The 18,450-nt window shown below is 42.5% G+C and overlaps 2 protein-coding genes across 4 annotated transcripts; both read right to left on the reverse strand.

The window, feature by feature from the left end:
• Positions 1 to 6,198: 6,198 nt before the first annotated feature.
• On the reverse strand, positions 6,199 to 13,032 carry fam219ab (family with sequence similarity 219 member Ab; the record flags this gene model as incomplete). Of its 3 annotated transcripts, none has more annotated exons than XM_083643846.1 (6): positions 6,199 to 6,357; positions 7,575 to 7,629; positions 7,747 to 7,827; positions 9,257 to 9,362; positions 11,320 to 11,419; positions 12,946 to 13,032. In XM_083643846.1, 6 exons carry the CDS (start codon positions 13,021 to 13,023, stop codon positions 6,199 to 6,201), a joined length of 579 nt encoding a protein of 192 aa, XP_083499972.1. The 3 variants fall into 3 exon arrangements, with proteins under 3 accessions (XP_083499972.1, XP_083499971.1, XP_083499970.1); XM_083643845.1 differs by having other exon boundaries at positions 6,199 to 6,354; positions 12,997 to 13,023; XM_083643844.1 differs by having other exon boundaries at positions 6,199 to 6,354; positions 12,946 to 13,023.
• A 3,109-nt stretch (positions 13,033 to 16,141) lies between these two features.
• Positions 16,142 to 17,756, reverse strand: LOC310784338 (nuclear factor 7, ovary-like; the record flags this gene model as incomplete). Its single annotated transcript, XM_083645354.1, has 1 exon — positions 16,142 to 17,756. The coding sequence occupies exon 1, from the start codon at positions 17,534 to 17,536 to the stop codon at positions 16,142 to 16,144; it is 1,395 nt and encodes a 464-aa protein (XP_083501480.1). The 5' UTR covers positions 17,537 to 17,756.
• Between the last annotated feature and the right edge of the window lie 694 nt (positions 17,757 to 18,450).

Consider the following 18,450-nt stretch of genomic DNA (forward strand, 5'->3'; position numbering starts at 1 on the left):
TGAAGAAGATTGTGCCTTTTTCAGGTTTTGTAGCAGAAAGGGATTTCTACATTTTCAACCTGTGGAGATATGGACTACCTGAGTGAACATAAATTCCATAATCTTGATATTAAAGTCTTTGAATGTCAATATGATTGTCTTTCATGCCAACAGCACCAGTTACTTGTATATTGAAATTGACTATTTTTTACTCTATCTGGATTGCATTTTATCATGGAATGTTTATGCATGTTCGTTTAAATCTATTTTGCACCCCCTGGTGGTGATTTGGAAGCACAACATTTATCAAGCCTGAACAAAAGATTTTAGTGTCTTAAAACAGTTTTCTTCTCTTCTGTTATAGCATTTTTACACGCATTCTCTTATGTTTGTGAATCAACTAATTCCATCATGTAGCATGTATGATTTTTATTTGTATGCTTATGTTTTATAAGATTGTTAATGGGATGAGAGGTCTTATTTTCCACCAAGAAGAGCCAGAAATGTGGTTGATGTCAGGAGATGAGTATTTCGTCTGATACTTGCCATGTACTTCATTGATGTTCAGGTAGAGTGTAAAGTTAGACGTAGTTAAACTCTTACACAAACTGCATTGTAACGTTAAATGCTGTTTTTTCCTTTTCAGCATTATGACAACTGTGATTATATGTTGGTGCCTTTCAGCTTGAAGCCCTTACTTTCAATGCTACTGTACTGTAATCAGGGACGACTGTCAATGCAGACCCACTGATATGCTATCAATCGCCATGTGCATAGCTGTGTAATTACTGCTGAAGACCTTTAACATTAAAATGACTTTCCTTTCTAAACATGTTCAGAAGTTATTCATTACAACTGTTCTATGCCACACATCCATATCTGCTACTACTAATGTACAATTCATTGTCTGATAACCTTCAAATATAATATTGGTGACAACACAATGACTAAAAAATGACTAGAATGCAAATGTGACATACTGTAAAAGTATAACATATATATATATATATATTTATTTATTTATTATTGTTTTATGTAGGTTAATGGTAACAGAATCCATGGCAATTTTCCCATGTGTTTGCATACCATCAAGGTCCAATTTGTAAGATACCTCCACGACAATAACAACACAAAGCCACAAACTTTTGGTACAACTGTTGCTCAAAGATTGTTTAAATAATCAGACTGCATCCATCTTTAAGTCAGCGGGCCACACCTTAGAAATAAACAAAAGAAGTCTCCCTCAGGAAACCTGGGTTACATCGTAACCATCCGTTTATCTCTATGGGATATAGATGGCATAGAGATAAGCACTGTGCCTATCTCTATGGCATATAGATTGGCATAGAGATAAACAGATGGTTACGATGTAACCCAGGTTTCCTGAGGGATATAGAGGTGATAAAGGTTTTCAGAGACTTTCTGACTCCACCAACCCCCCCCCCCCACACACACACACACAAGTAAGGGAGAGGAGGGAGTGCTCAATTAGCTTTGTGTTTATTGTTTTCATACACTACACATAACAATAACATTGTTAAATACTGGAATGGAAGTGTTTACAATACAACAAAATTGTTAAAAAAAAGAAAAAACAATTACCACCCCATGTCTAAATGTAAAAAAAATTATACCTTTATAGACAACAAATGCTCTTTCGAATAAATTAAGTCATCAAGATGGCAATAAATATACACACTTCTTTTAAACATCTCTGTACTTAAGGCATACTCTAATTGCAAATAATCAACTGATTGGAGACAGAGAGAGAGAGAGAGAGAGAGAGAGAGGGTTGTAAATGAATGATATTAGTGCTCTAAGTCAATGACCCATGATGTTACAATTAAAGAATGATCCCCAACCTATTAGTAAAAAGACAAGCAGAAATGACACCCCACTCACTCTACAGTATGTTGGTATGTTTGCTGTTTGCCAGGGTTCCTACACACTTTCCATTTAAAAATTCCATACTTTTCCAGAGTCAAAGTTCCAGAATTCTCTGTCAGAACATATTTGACATCTGAGTGCACAAGGGTGTCACTTTGTGTTGAAAAGTGGTGGGGACATGTCCCCATTGTAAACGACACCTATGGCCACACCACAATTTGGAGGTTTTATGGTTGAGCCTCAGTGAAAGCTTGGACTTTGAAGAACTTCTCAAGGGAAGACTGAAAAGTGCTGACACAAATTAGTTGACCTTGTGAGACTCAGTGGCTCACAGAGTTTGACACCTGCATGACAGTTTTGAGGTTGAGGGTTCGAGCCTCAGTCAGTTAGCGAGTTATGAAAATGGACACCCAGACAAAAGACTTACAAACTGAGAAAACCTGTCCTAACAGAGTTGGATTACTGCCCAGCAGTATTGAGCTTGTGGGTTCAGTTTTAAATGGTGACAGCCAGACACAAGACTGAAATTAAGCTTACCGAAAATTCTTTAAGAGAGACCTGTAGTGTCATTCATTCACTCTCTTTTCATTCATTCACTCTCTAGGAGAAACCCTCTAGTTGTCATACCCACTTCTTAACTCATTGAGTGCCAATGACGTCTAAAGACGTCAATTGCGTTTTTTGACGGTGGGACGTGGATCAAAGCCTGATGCATCTCCTGTAAAAGTATGGGGGATTTTGAAGGTGTATAAGCAATTTTACGGGCCCATTAGGTGGCGACAGTGCTCTCCAGATTAGAGAAAGGTGAGGAAAAAAACAGAGAAGAAGCCGTGGGCAGTGGGCACACGGAAACCGATGCATGCTGTAACGTTAGCTGTGCCTGTGAACAGCAGGCAATCTGCTCCCACAATTGAGCCTTTCTGTCTGTTGCGATAGCCCCTCCACATGATTAGTTGCCAGAAAAGGAGCACCCGACACGAGCGTCTTTCTGAAAAGATAAATTATTCTCAGCTGGAAGCGCTGGGAGCCGGCGACAAAAACGGCGGAGTGCTGTGAAAATAGGCTGGGTGCAGCGCACTTTGAAACGTGCAGTGGAAAATTCAGAGCAGAGAGCCACCAGAGACACTCCGACCGAGGAGGGGTTTGCAGTTGAGGGGGGTGGGGCACGCAGGGCACCATTCAACACCGACCCAGACAGCAGGCTCGATGGACAGATTGGCAAACACAAGCTAGAATATCTGATGCCCACCAGCAGTAAATCAAGACCAGCAAGAAGGCCAGCGCTGCTGGTTGCAGCTAAAAAATATTATTTTGCCATCAAAATTCCTTTGTTTTCGCTCTTTTATTGAAGGAAATTATTTTTGAGGTGTCACTACATCAGAAAATATTAGCTTCAGAGTCAGTGATGTGCTTGAAATGCTTCATTTCACAAAAGACTCATTATCTCAGCTTCTAGTTTGAAACGTCTGTTTTTGGTGAAATCAACATATCTTCTCCGGCTGATAACTAAAGAACGGAAAATTATATCAATAAACTTTTTTTTGCTGATGATACAAGAGAGTCTCATCGTTCTTTGGGCGTGTTCGGTGTTTACATAGTAATATCACACAATATTCTGTGGGTCTTGAGTTATCACTGAAAACGCTCTGAAAGGGCTCGCACTCAATTAGTTAATCACCCCGCTTTTCCTGCTTCTAGGAGAAACTCTTTAGTTGTCACGGGCACTCATTCATCCCTTCTGTCATTCACTTCTTTCCCGGTTAGGAGAAAACCTTTAATTGTCACGCCCACTCATTCATAAAACTCAGTCATCAATCACCCCTTTCCCACTTCTAACTAGCGTCACTGTTTGTGGGCAGTAACGCTTAGATTAAGCCAATCAGAGTAAGACACATCTTCCCATTCAGCCTATCATCGTCTACCTGTCATAGCTAAAAGCCCCCTGTTTCTCTCTGTGTGGTCTGCTGGGTTTCAGTGCGTTCCTGCGTCCCTCCTCCACCCCATTCTCCTCCAGTCCTCTCCGAGGTCTTCAGATTCAGAAGCCTTCTCCAACAAGACCAAGACTACCTTCACCACCATCAGGTTTAGACTCCACGGGGGGGATATTCAATCCTACTCCTGACTGCATCTACCCCTGCTGATCATGACGTCATAATCAAGCTGTCGTCATGGAGTCTAATCGCCAAAATATATCTATATCTTATGTGCCTACAGGCTCATGTATCTAATCATCTAATAAATCATTGTCATTCTAGAAATGTGTCTCTCTGGTTGAAATGCTCTGAGAATACCTGTGTTAAGAAGTGTGACCCAGTGGATCAGAGAGTTTGATTACTGGCCAGCACTATTGAGGTTGTGGGCTCGAGCCTCAGTCAGTTTTGAACGGTGACAGCTAGAGGAAAGAGAGAAAAGCCCTCAGAAAACAGATTTGAGGGTGAAGGGGAGCTGGTGGTGCAATGGAGTTGTTGACCACATAGAGATGTGCGAGCCAGCGGGTGGCCGGTTCGATTCCCGCTCCACCGCAACCACCTGGAGCTAGTGGGGGCCTGGTCTTTCCACAGAGATATGAGCAGGCGATTATGAGAGATGAAACCACAGACTGCTGAACTTTTACCAACATTGAAAGATTAAATGCATTTTATTACATCAAAAATTATGCAGTCGCCAAATCGGTGTATTTTGACTCCCCGGGAGTGAGACCGGGTTGGGAATACAGTTACATGTTTACTAACTAATTTAAATGGTTTTAAAATACAACTGTAACATGTAACATGTAAAAACGCTTGTATTATCAATTTATTTAGTCTAAATTCAGAATTTTATTATTTAGAAAAATGGATAGTCACAATAGACAATAGTCTGGAAACAAATATTTTTCCATACACTCTTTTCCTGTTTCCATACTTTTCCAGAGCTTGAAAATACTAAAATAAAATTCCATACTTTTCCATACTTGCACTTGCGTAGGAACCCTGCATTGTTTATGCGTGTGTGTGTGTGTGTGAGAGAGAGAGAGAGAGAGAGAGAGAGAGAGAGAGAGAGAGAGAGAGAGAGAGAGAGAGAAGGGGATCTCATTCATTGCCTTAATCTGTGTGCTCCTGAAACTGTCCCATAGAGAGGGGATGGCAGGAGTGTACAGTGATGGCCAGGCTGTGCAGCAACAGAACGACACCGGCTACCTAGTCCCTTTGGCCTCGATGAGAGGGCAATCATGTAAGCGCCGTGTGTTGGCAACAATATGACGTCTTCCCTTTTGACACAGTTCATTTCAGATAAGACACTGTCACTGCTTTAGGAAAGAGTATTCAAATATCGGCCCACAAATCAAAATGTGCAAGAAGACAAAACGATCAAAACAAGTGTGATCACACAGTGGAAATGGGGGGAAACAGAATAGCCAATTCAAATGTGCAACAGGCTACTTACATTATTTGCCATTATTTTATTCAATCTGGTGCTCTTCATGCATTTCTGTTTTCTTTTTTGTTCCTCTGCTATTCATGTACATTCATCCCGAAACTCAAACCATGAAACACCTCGAGCCAGTCAAAGGGAGGGTGAGGAAAGCAGAGGGTGAGAGTGTCATACGATGAGTGCAATGACTGGGCCTGTGCTACACGAAACCCTGGACAGTACAATCAATACAGTACCACTGTCTTCTATTTGGGGCACCAAGACCACAGTCCACTTTTCAAACATCTCCTCTTCCAACGCATACAATCATACTGATCCTTCAGTTCATAAAAGAAAAAAGAAAAAAAGGAAGAAATCAAAAATTAAAAATAGAATTAAAAAGACAATAAATACAACCTAGAATTCAGGTAAGCGGATCAGCTGAATCAGCAGCAGTTATGATAATATTCGTTATTCTTTAGGGAAATGGAAATCACTTTTTATAGCATCAAATTACTGTTAATTTTCTTTCTACTAATGTGTTATGTTACATCATGTTCTCCAGGAGAAGGCAACGGGGAGGCCAAGAGTGATTCAGCCTCCCTCCCCCCACCCCAAGGTCCCGAACACAAGCATGTCCTGCCATAGGAGGAAACCATCACTGTTACTTACAAATTAAATATATACTGATTATTTGTATATGTCATATTTGTTCCTTGTCCTAGATTTAAATTGAACTTTCTGTGTGTTAATTTGATTATTTTATCATCGTCATTATCGTCATCATAGCACATAACTGTCGTAACAATATTCTACCATTGCCCCCTGTCGCCGCCCTGGTGGCGAAGTAAACTCACAGCAGATGAGGGTTGGGGGGGTTGTGTTGTGTGGAAGGGGGGCGGAGGGGGGTTGGGAGGCTGGGGCTCAAAGGGGGCAGGGTTACTGTATTTGACAGGCGGTTGAGGAGGTGGCCTGGCAGCACATGCAGGTAGGGTTGACTGACTTGGGCGGGATCAGATCCAGGTCCTCGTCGTCTGGGATCTCGTCTAGACGGTAGCCGTCTTTCAGCAGCTGGATGTTCAGATCCTGGTTGATTTGCTGGAGAAGAGAGGAGAGAGAAATGGGAAAGGTCGAAGGGTTAGGGTCGAGGCAATCTGGGAACCCAGAGTCTATATCAGTCTGACGACTAATATGACTCTGGGACAGACGGCCGATATTCCAGGATTTTTGCAGTAGAGCGGACATCCTGCCCCTTCCAGCATTGTTTACAGCCTGCTGACATCTCATATGCAGCTATTTATTACTATTATTAGCCGAAATGTCATCTGGATTAGCTCCAAATCCATTCTCGCGTCAATTGGACTGTAAATAACAACTGCGGCGCATGGAAGCGGTAGTCTTGGCGCGGACATCCACTTATACCAGTGGTTCCCAAATGATGTGCCATGGGATTTTGTGACAACCAGGGGCATCAACTAACAGGGGACTCAGACAGCTATCGATTTACGATTAGGGTAAAATATCAGGGAGTAGTGCGGGTCTCATTACTCCATTCTCACATTTATTTTACTGTAATGTGCCTGATTCATTTAAGGGAGGGTCTCTAAAATGTTGGTTTACTTGCTCCTGATGGCCCAAAGCGGGCGCTGCATCACTCGTGGGGAAAGACATGTTGCCTTGTTATTCACTAGAGCTGGAGCACTGGTGTGCATGTAAATATACTGTCTACCAGCCAGGACTAGCTGGGGCGAGAGAGAGAGAGAGAGAGAGAGAGAGAGAGAGAGAGAGAGCGACAGAGCAAGAGAGAGAGAGAGAGAGAGAAAGAGGGAGAGAGAGCGTGTGAGAGCCAGAGAGCCAGAGAGCAAGAGAGAGAGTGTACTGTGGAGATGTAAGGAGTGGGAATGGAGATCCCTCTCGAGAATAATGGCTCATTAAACTGATATTGGCAGCAGCATCGGGGATAGGATTTGCAGGAACAGACACCCAGAGTTGACACGTTTCCATCTTGTGTCACACGCACGAATGCGCTCGCACACCCGTGTGTGCGCACACACACACACACACACACACACACACACACACACACACACATGTGCAGGTGCAGATTCAAATGTGATCATGATTCGCGAGGAGCTCATACACCTACAGCATTAAGACAGCTGAGCAGGACGGGTATAAATGGGTTTTGCTTTATGACAGGCTTAGGAGGGACCTGGCGAGGGAGGGAGGGAGGGAGGAGGTGGAGGAGAGGCATGTGTGTAAGTGCTGTCTCCCAGGGTGCATACTGTAGGTACCTGCTACCTCACACATCTCACCTCGGCTGAGGAGTATCCCGATGACGAGTATCTAGACATGTCGAAGTCATCATCACTGAAACACAAAAACACAGGGTAGGTCATTGCGAGAAAAGAGACAGACAATATGAATGAGAACAAGAATAACTGTATGTGTGTTGATGTGTGGGCAAACGCTTGTGCATGTGTTCACCTGTCTGTGTCTAGAGCCACCAGCGGCTTCTCATCTGGACTCTGGTCTAAGGAGGAATAGCCTTTATTTGGCACTACCAACCTGTAGGTAGAGAGAGAGAGAGAGAGAGAGAGAGAGAGAGAGAGAGAGAGAGAGAGAGAGAGAGAGAGAGAGAGAGAGAGAGAGAGAGAGAGAGAGAGAGAGAGAGAGAGAGAGTCCTCTAGTATAACACTTAACACACCACAAGATCAAAGCAAAGCAACAAGAAAGCAAGCATAGACAATACAGGGTAGCTGTTCATGTTTTCTTGGTCATAAAAAAAAGTTTTGAATTAAAAATGTAATATGGTACATGGTATTTTGTAACCATTTCTTTGACCGTGCTCTGTGAAACACTCACTTGTGAAACACTGACTTATTGTTGTTTGTGATTGTATGTGTTTTTGGTGCTGATGAAAGTAGAGGAGGTAACCACTGCGCTCAGACAGGTGCGTAGTCCAATGTAGAAATGTCACAGACATCCCGCAAATTAAAAGTTAGGCTAAACGAACACAGAAGCAATATAAAGCGGGCCGACATCAATTCTCCCGTGGCACGGCACTTTAACGAAATGGATCATAAAATCAGTGACCTTAAGTGTATAGGTTTGGAGATGGTATATCTTAATAGAAGGGGTGGTAACCATGAACAACTCCTTTTGCAGCGGGAATGTATATGGATTCGTCGGCTCCAATCCATGTTTCCTGCTGGTATGAACGAAGAGTTTAATTTGACTCCATTCCTGTAGCTGGAGTCATAGCCTATATCTGTAAACACTCGTGTATCAATAATGACTAGTACACTGATTTATGAACGGTTATATACAACCGGATACTCCCAATGTGCTACTGTTGATTCCCATACAGATTTTTAAATGTTTAAATGTTGTTTTGTAATATGTATATATGTTTGCATAATGTATTTATCCAGGATATAATCGTATCAACACCATAGCCATTACGCATTCATGGTCATGTGTGACATAAAGTCTACCTATCAACTGTGCTAATTACTGATTGTGCCCACCTGTCATGTTGTCAGTCACAGCCTAGTTAAGACCTGTCTGTTTCAACTATTCTGCATTTGCACACTGATGAAGGCCGGACGGCCGAAAACGTTTTGTTGCTAAAGAAAATTAAAACGATATTCCTCGAGTGCGGTCCCTATTTTCTCATTTACCTGTTTTTGGTGCTGCTCATCAAATTGCTTCATTACATACATTCAACCATTTCTAATCTACTAGAAGACAATTTTAGTTCTCATAATTCAGATGTAATCCTCTGATGTGCGAACCAGGAAACACCAAAACAACTTCTCATTTGCCGTATGCTATCAGTAGCTAACCACAACATACGATATTGCACTGGGATGAAGAAATCTAATCGGCCTCAGACAAAAACGAAACCATTAGACTGACAATTTGACACCAATAAACTCTCGGCAAAACACCAGCAGTTAGAGAGAAGAGAAGTTCTTCTCTTCCAAACTCTCACCGTGTTCTGGCCATGACGTTGTTCTTCTTGGGTTGCTGGTTGACTGGACTGCCTACAGTGTTGCCGTTCTTCACTGAGCCCTTCCTGGCCAGCTCTCTCTGCTTCTCTGCACGAGACAGATACAGGAGCAGCGTTTGGTATTGGTAATTATTAATTAGTGACCTCAAAATGACGCGCAAACAGCACAGCAAGAGATGGTGTTGCTCCCTACAGGCTTATGACACACACACATCACGTTGCAACGTGCGTATAAAAACATATTCATAAACAAGGCAAGGTATCGTGACGTGCACAGTTACAGAAGCTGGCTTTGAATTGAAAGGTTGCTGGTTTGAATCCTTGAAATGGCTGGGTAACATCCAGGTGGGGAACTATTGCTGAGGGTTTTATGTTTGTAAGCTTATGGCTGTGAAGCAGGGTGTTGCTTTCCCTGGATAAATAACGGTTAACAGTTACATCGCTGTTGTGTGTCATTTTGTCACATTTGACACTGATATCTTACTACATTACAAACACATTTGGGTCTTTTACACTTTCAAAAGTGTTTAATTCTACATTAGGTTTGTTTAAATCGGGTTAGTCACTGTATCCCTTTCTGGATGGCGTGATATGAGCTTTCATGGCAAAGCATCAGAGCACAGGAGGTGACATCAGAGCAGATCAATGTCTGGAGGGAGTGGTGATCAGAGTTCCTGGACTGAGGGAAAGAGAGGAGAGGAGGACGCTGTCACCCGGAGTCTGCTGCTGGAGTGTAGCAGCTCTGCAGTGGCTCATTTAAACTAATACAAAGAGCGGGGAAGGGGGGGGAGTACAGAAATCACTGACTGGGGTGTCGACAATCTTCAAAATGTGCCACTGTGCAAATAGCAGCCTCCTCATGTGACATCAGTGGCTCTGCCTTCTCTTCTCCTCGTTATACTCTAGTCAGCAGTCAGATGAGAAATGACTGGACTGATCCTATTAGTCCAGTCTGAGTCAGTGATTAACTGAAATATCCTGTAATCTGTGACTGACCAAATGTAACTATGTTCAATTTAATTCTGCACATTATTCTTCCAGAAAAGAACATTAAATTTGCCAGTGCAGATTAGAGCCTGACATATATCCCAACATTAGACACACATACTGTACAAGTGTTGGAATTTCCACGTTGATGTTTACGTGCTATAAAATGACTTTAATCCGCAAATTAGATCATATAGAATGTTTTCGAATAGGAATGTAGCCGTCATAGTGCTTTCACTGTTTACATGTTTACTGCAACACTCCACCATCAAGACTTGACTGCAGAGGCAGTGAAAGGTATTTCCACACGGGCTGACACTGTACTGCAGATGGTTGTTTTAAGTTCAAAATGTGAATATCGGTGTGCTTCTGGGACTGGCTGCTATTTGACTGTTTTGAATACCCTTGATTCTTAAAGGATTTGGCTCAGCAAGGTTTGAATGTAGAAAGAGCAGACACTCAAGAAGCACTGCTGCTCTCTCACCACTGGACTCTATCCAAGGTGCTGAAATGTGGCTTTGAGGACTGTGGCTTTTCAGGAGACAACATTCAAATTCTCAAAAGCAAAATAGACCACAGGTTACCAAAGTTTTCCTCAAAAACTTAACGGTAAAACGGTTGGTGGGACCAAAACAACACAATTTGTTAGTGATCATGTAACATGGATGTTTAAACAATTATTTCATACTGTACCATTTACAGCATATCACCACCACAATGTTTGACTTGCCTTGTAGGCAAGTTACCTCAAAATCAATCATATTCAGATGCCATTAAATGCATTGAAATAGACTGGATAGAAACATATAATATCTGTATATAGGCCCCGTTGTGAGACCAAACATCATACTGACTCAAATAGACCTACTGCTCTTTGTATTCTATACAGCATCCTATAAATTAATATTCTCCAACACAGCTATAGTAAATATGCGGATCCCTCTAAAACGTCATTATTGTAGGGGGATTATGTCAGACACAGCAGAGTAGCACCTCTAAACACAGACCTGTAGGGTGCAGCAGGGTGCTCGCTCAGCCGCCAAACGCTTCTGGCTCACCTATTTTCATTTGCAGGGGCGAGGGCTTGTAGTTGATAGTGACAGGCTCCCCCTCTCTGGTGTCTGAGTCCGCCTCTGAGGCTGTGGACGAGGCCGGGTCCTGCAGGCGGGATGGGAAGACGGGCACGGGGCGAGAGATGCAACCAAATGTGCATTAGATTGAGCCATCTATGAATAATGAATGTATTTTTGTAATGCATAATACACCCGGATACAATGTGAATAAAACATTTCATAAATAGATTAAACTAGAGAAGAAGTCTGTGTGTGTGTGTGTGTGTGTGTGTGTGTGTGTGTGTGTGTGTGTGTGTGTGTGTGTGTGTGTGTGTGTGTGTGTGTGTGTGTGTGTGTGTGTTTGTGCGTGTGTGTGCACGCGCGTTTATGTGCGTGCATGCATGTATGCGTGTGTGTGAAATAAACTCTGATCAACAATAAGCAGAATATTTCCCAAGAGGGCCAAGCTCTAGAAATATGTCTGGATCATGAGATATATTAAAATATGTGTTAGTGAGAACATGTGGGCTGCCTATACACAAACATTGTTCTCTAATACTGTCTGGAATAGCCAAACTTTTTCAAGTCAAGGATCCCTGTAGACACACTTTAGACCACAGACCTATGATAAAGGTTTTTGTCAAATATGTCTAATTTTTTTGCCTGTCTGTACAGATGATAAGGAGAGTGCAGAGAGTGAAACATTGATTCAGAATAGCAATTACATATTATCTCCTGTCCTAACTTCAAGTGAATGCAATAATATTCAAATGCAACTATTCCTTGTTTTGCTGGATGCTGGGGATATCTAGGAACCCTCTGAAGGATCCCTTGGGTTTCACTTTGGGAAACACAGGTCTAGAATACACATCTTCACATCTAGCCTTCCCCCGGTATATACCCCCCTCCCCAGGGTAACAGCCAGGAGAAAGATCAGAGAAATGAATGGGGGTGTGGAGGAGTCTCTCATGGGGAGCAGCTGGGGCCGCCCTGCAGCCCGCCCCGCAGGCTGCAATAACCCAGGGCCCCGCTACAGGCCTGGAGCGCATCACACCAATTAAACCATTTATTTACTGTACATGTACACCCATAAACAATAAACGAGCGTGGCTTGATAACACACGCGCATACTCGCAGAGAAGTGCCGCTTTCTAAACGCATCGCCACGGTTTAGTCCTGTCCTGGAAGCTGGAGCAGGTTGATGCTGTGGTGCTGAGGAGGCTGTGGTGGGATGGGATGCTTGTTTTCGCCAGACATGACGGATGGGCTCACTACGCAGCAGCACGGCGGACTGACGCTGCCTGCATCCCAGCCACAGTGCACACAGACTGCCAGCCTATCGACTAAACCACTAGTAATATTCCTCTGGGGCTTTTAGGAAGACGTGTTTAGTGTCATGTTCACAATTTACTGTCTAGTAGTGGGCTAAAAATCCTCCCATTGGTTACATCAGCAGCCAACATTACGCATGGCAAGTGATGGATCTGACCGAATCCCGAAGCATAACATAATGATAGGCCTCAGTAAACAATCAAAAGCATACCGAGTAGCAATAATGTCATTTTCTAAATGAAAGAAACAGGCCAAACACTGATTTTTATCATCTAGATACGTGGAATAAAAATCACTTACGAGCGGCTGCATCTCCGCCTGCATCTCCGCCTCCTGCACGGCGCTTGGCACTTGAAATCTATCTATCTCTTCCATCATGTTGGCCCCGCGCCTCTGTCCTCCCTTCTCCTAGCAGCTGCTGTTAGTGATTTGGTCGTTATTGTGGTGAGTTATCGCTGAGATCGGCTGTTTTCTCAGATTGGTAGCGATCTCGGTTCTCCGGCGGCTAGCCTCATCCCAGCAGGCAGGCAGTATGTCGACGGTGGTGGTGGTGTGATCAGGCGGTGACGGTGACTCCACCACCCACTTCCGGGTAGGGTGTCCCAGATTGGGGTCCGGGGGCCCACCAGGGGTCTCTCTTTAGTCTGATGGATGATCTTAATGTCAGATTTGTTGTTGTTATTAGGATTATGATGATGATGGTTGTTATTATTATTATTGTTATTATTATTAGTAGTAGGATTGTTGTTGTTGTTATTATTATTATATAGCCTACTATATAATCATGAAATGTCTGTCTGTGACATCAGCATCAGCATCTCTTCCCTGCTTCCCACTGATGTCGATTTCGCCCGTCTGATTTTGGGGCAGATCTCTCTGCTTTGTTCAGCTCAACAGTCATGGTCAACCCGATGACATACCTGAGGCATTTTGACTGAGGGCCTGACATCAGTCATCATCATGATGTCATCATGATGTCACTCAAGCAATTTGGATATCATCAGGGATGTCACTTGAGCAATAGTGACATCTTCAATAATATCATTGAAGTGATGTGATGATGTCACAATGGCTATGTGAGTTTGAAGGCCTAAAAATGTAAAATATCGCTGTAGTGCCCCCTGTGGGTGGATTAGTATTATTCTTTTTTCAACAGATTCATTCCAGACCCTGAAAAGTGTTTTGGCAAATTTTGGAGGCGATCCGAGCAACGGTGCGCCTTGCAACTCCAGACAAACAGACAGTTTCAATTATAGTAGCAGGATTATGAGCAATTCAAATCCGGGACTTTAGAATTGCTCAGAAGCTTCATTCTATTTCACAATTCAAGGGGTTTGTTATTATGGCAATCACTTATTTTGATTCTTGAATTGTGAGATAGAAAGAAGATTCTGAGCAATTCTAAAGTTTCAAATTTGAATCCCTCATCATAAGAAAGGTGTGATTTGACACCAAGATCATCCATATCAGAGTTGGTCTACACACAACTTTATTGCGGTTACAGTTTCCATATAGGCTGCCAGTCTGTGGCTGAAAAAAATAGCCCCCCCCCTAAATTCATGATGCCCCCATATAAAATTCCCTTTGAAATAACAGCCCCCACAAATAAGGACTTTGTGTCAGAGGGGTCCTTTACATGAAAAAGTTTGATAACCACTGGAATAGATGACACTGAGGGGATGATAGAAATGCCTACATCACTCTCCTGTAAAGGGGATGAGGGGCTTAATAAACAGTTTGGAAACAAAACCTCTATTTAACACTGGCAGCCACTGCCAGTAAATACCCAAGATCTTATTTTCTTACAAGAAAGACTTAACAACTGACAATCAACTTGTAATTCGGGAGACTAATTAATAATTGTCTTCATCCTTAGAATGAATAAATTACTCAATCAAATGGGCAGCTTGGAAGAAATTAATTGATTCAGGAGAAACAAAATGACAAAACCAATGATAAACTAAAAATCATTGTAATATTTGTGTTGGGACCCATAGTGAATCTGTTGTATCCTACTCGATAAATGTATAGTGAACTTACAGCATTTAAATTGATTGTAGTATTTATTTTAAAGCCCTGTATAGCTCATACTACATTCTTATAATTTTCTTATAGGATATATAATTATGGCTCGGCTGGATTAAGATATAGATTTAGACCGATTTCGTCACTTATAATCACTTTGAAATGATGTGATTCATTTTGGAACAATTTTAAGTGACTTTACTTCTATAGGAACATTTATCTACTCCAAGTGACCAAAATATACATGCATTCATGCTTCTGTATAAAAACGTATCATTCAAAAATGTGCAAACATGTCCCTGCAGGGATACCACCCGGCAAGGGCGTAGGTTTGACTTTGACATTGGTAGGGACTAGGGACACATATTGGGTAGGTCGCAAAAGCGTGCGAGCTGTGGCAGAATACGAAGCACGTTAGAAATTAACGCAGAACCGCACAATATTTCTAGTTAACAATTAGGCTACAAGTGAAGTACACCATAAAATTACAAAGTAGAGGAGTAGAAAAGTAAAGCGGAGTAGAAGAGAGAAGTGTAGCCTAACAAATAGGCTTAAGTGCTGCAGAAGCACTTCATACAACTATTAACAATAATTTACATATTGTGTTTGAATATCCGATTAATTAATTATGTGTCCAGAATAGCTGATTCAGATACTGTGGGAAGATGCCCTGTGACCAGTAGGTTTAAGCTATGGTAGATAATCAAGTTGACATGATAATAAACGGATCGACATTAACACTCTTTTGATTGATTTGTTTTATTTCACACCGAACATTGCATCAAAAAGAGCGGCATTCCACCAAAGCCATAAACATAATTACTGTCCACCTTTGTTTTATGAAAATAATTATTTACCATGATGTACTATGGAGATTAAAGTAACCAAATCACTCAAGATCTCAAAACCTGCAAAACTCATTTTCAACCTTCTTTGGCTCATTACCAATAATGTGAAGTAGCGACATGTGAAAGGTTCTCCCAGGCCATCACACATATATAAAACAGTCTAAACATCCAACACGTAAAAGAAAGACAAAAAGAGAATAAAAAAGAAAAAGTTAGACCATCATCAGATAACACTCTTAACAGTACAGGTTCTTCAGGCTCGTACCATAGTAGAACCTCTTTTAGTGCTACAGCAAATCCTTTAAGAATGTAAGAAATCTCCTAAACCAGTATAATTAAAGAGCTTTTTCACAGCCTCAGTTAGTAGACTTTTGCCAAAAATAAATAAATAATAATAATCTTACACCCCCTGAAAGTTTCAGCCCGATTGCACGTACATAGCACAACGGCATAGCTGTGGCCAAAATTCTTAAACAAACAGATTGCCCACATTGCCAAATTTATAGATAGATTTTTGCTAGATATAGCGATGCGCTTCTGCATCGCTTCCATTTCCAGTGTGTTTGCGCCATCGTTATCATCATCATCATCATCATCATCATCATCATCATCATCTCTAACTACTATTCCACTGTTACAGAGATCTTCACTGGTAAAATCTTGAGAGAGGAATCTTTCACAGTGTTAACGAATGGAAACAGCCTGCCAGTGAAAGTGTGTGTGAAGGTGTGTATGTGTGTGTTAGTATTAGGATCAGAAAATGACAGCTTTCCTCTGTTCCAGTCCAGATGCAGTCTGATCCTCTGGAGCTTCTTCTTCACTGGGAGATCATTTTCTGGATCTGGTGGGGAGAATCGTCTGTATTTACCATCATAGAACCATATTTCCCATAGTCCAGACTGTATAACACTCTTTCTCTGGACAGACTCTGCTACCACCCCCACTGCCCATCTTGTACTGTCTCCAACCTCAACATCCCAGCTGTGAGCTCCTGAGTTAAAGCCCTCAGAGCCCAGGACAGTGCAGTAGTAATCAAACCTCTCTGGTATTTCAGGCTCCTGCTGTTTCTCTCCCCATCTCACACTGGTCAGATCTTCAGACACAATAAGGTTTGGAAAGGCAGTGTTTGGGTCCAGGATCACAGGAGTGTAGGAGACCACCTCCTTCATCTTGTGCCAGACTGTGAAGCTTATGTTTCCCAGGTGTTTAGCCTCATCTAGCAGAGCTCCTGAGACCAGCTGTGGATCCTCCGGCAGGGGGCGCTGGACTCTCTCCACTATAGCCTTGTAGTTCTGCAGGAACGAGACATCTTCAGCTCTCATCAGCTCCTTCTCTATGGCTCTGACTGTGTCTGAAAGAGCTGCTATCTCTCTGCTCAGACCCTCAATCTTCTTCTCCATTGCCCAACTCTTCTGCAGCATTTCCTTCCTCAGTGCAGTGATCCTGTCCTCCTCTTCCTCTTGTAGAAACTGGTGAAGCTTCTTGAACTCCTCCTTAATCTGCCTCTCTGTGCGTTGGGCCTGGACGTTAATGTGCTTTGCTGCTTGATCACATTTTCCTTTAACTTCATTAAAGAGCTCCAGTTTCTCCTTTAAGGGCTTCAGTGATTTCTGGAGTTCTATCTTGTGATCCTGTGCAGCTTCGTCAATGGGTCTGAATCTGTGGTTGGTGTGTTTTTTTGAATCTCGACAGACAACACACACTGGCTGCTGATGGTCCAGACGGAAGAGCTTGAGTTTCTCAGAGTGCAGACTGCAGAGAGGCTCAGACTCTGCTGAAGCTCTCTGATCTCTCTCCAGTAAGAAAGACTCACACAGGTTCTTTAACACCAAGTTACAAGGTGGCTCACTCCTTGAGGACCTTCTCATACAAAGTGGACAATCTCGTATTTGTTTGTCTGTCCACCATCTCTGCAGACAGGCTTTACAGAAGCTGTGGCTACATGACAGGAGGACAGGATCTTTAAAGATGTCATGGCAGACAGGACAGGAGAGATCCTCCTCTGCTTTGGAAGCCATTTTCTCTCTGAGTGAAGCTAAATAGGAACCAGACAGACCGCAAACCAGAAGCCTGTTAATCAGTTGTGGGAGCACTCCCTCCTCTAGAATGTCCGCTGAAACTTACTTTCAGTATGTTTGAGTTGTGTTTCTTCTCAAACTCACATCCAGTGTGAGGAGTCAGCAGCAGGTTGAAGTGGCAGTCTTCCCAGTATTCCCTCCTGTAGCTGTCCTCTCTCAGTGGAAGTCGTGGATTTGGTGTCAAAGTGAATCTTATCGTCTGTCTCTGGGAGTGTCTCTTATCATTGAGGAGTGGAGGAGGAATGACAACCTGTTTCCTGGTTTGTTTCAGCTGAGTCAGAGAAAGGGGTGGAGCTTTGTCAGCCCATTTCTCCTAAATGCTCTGCTGTATACTGTAATAGAGCAGAGGTGATCAAGTTTCATTCCAGTGTTTTTCTTCTTGTTGCTCACTGGGTATTGTAGTCTGTTCAAGGCTCCACACAGCTGCAGTTTTAAAGAGACAAAAGCGATTTTCCCCCAAATGAATATACAGCATCTTGGAAATGAGTTATGCATGTGTATTTCTAAATCTGGAAGACAATAATGATAATCCCTATCATTCCTGCCTTGTGAGATATCCATGATTAGAGTAATAGTATAGTTTGGATGAGCCTGGAGACAACATTTACTCAGTTTGGGTCCACACTTGTCTGAGGATTGCCTTTGCCATCCTCATACTGCTGTGTCCGTCTGCAAATAATGTCCCCTGAGCTCAAGCCCTTCTGTCAGTGGTAATGCTTCCACTAAGACTATCACACCAAATTAAGGGAACACTTAATCATCAAAGTACAACACCAAGTCAGTTAAACTTCAGGGATATCAATCTGTCCATTTAGGAAGCACAAGTGATTCTGAATCAATTTTACCTGCCTTGG

The sequence above is a fragment of the Poromitra crassiceps genome, assembly GCF_964638095.1.
Source record: "Poromitra crassiceps genome assembly, chromosome: 10".
In the NCBI taxonomy this organism is placed as follows: domain Eukaryota; kingdom Metazoa; phylum Chordata; class Actinopteri; order Beryciformes; family Melamphaidae; genus Poromitra; species Poromitra crassiceps.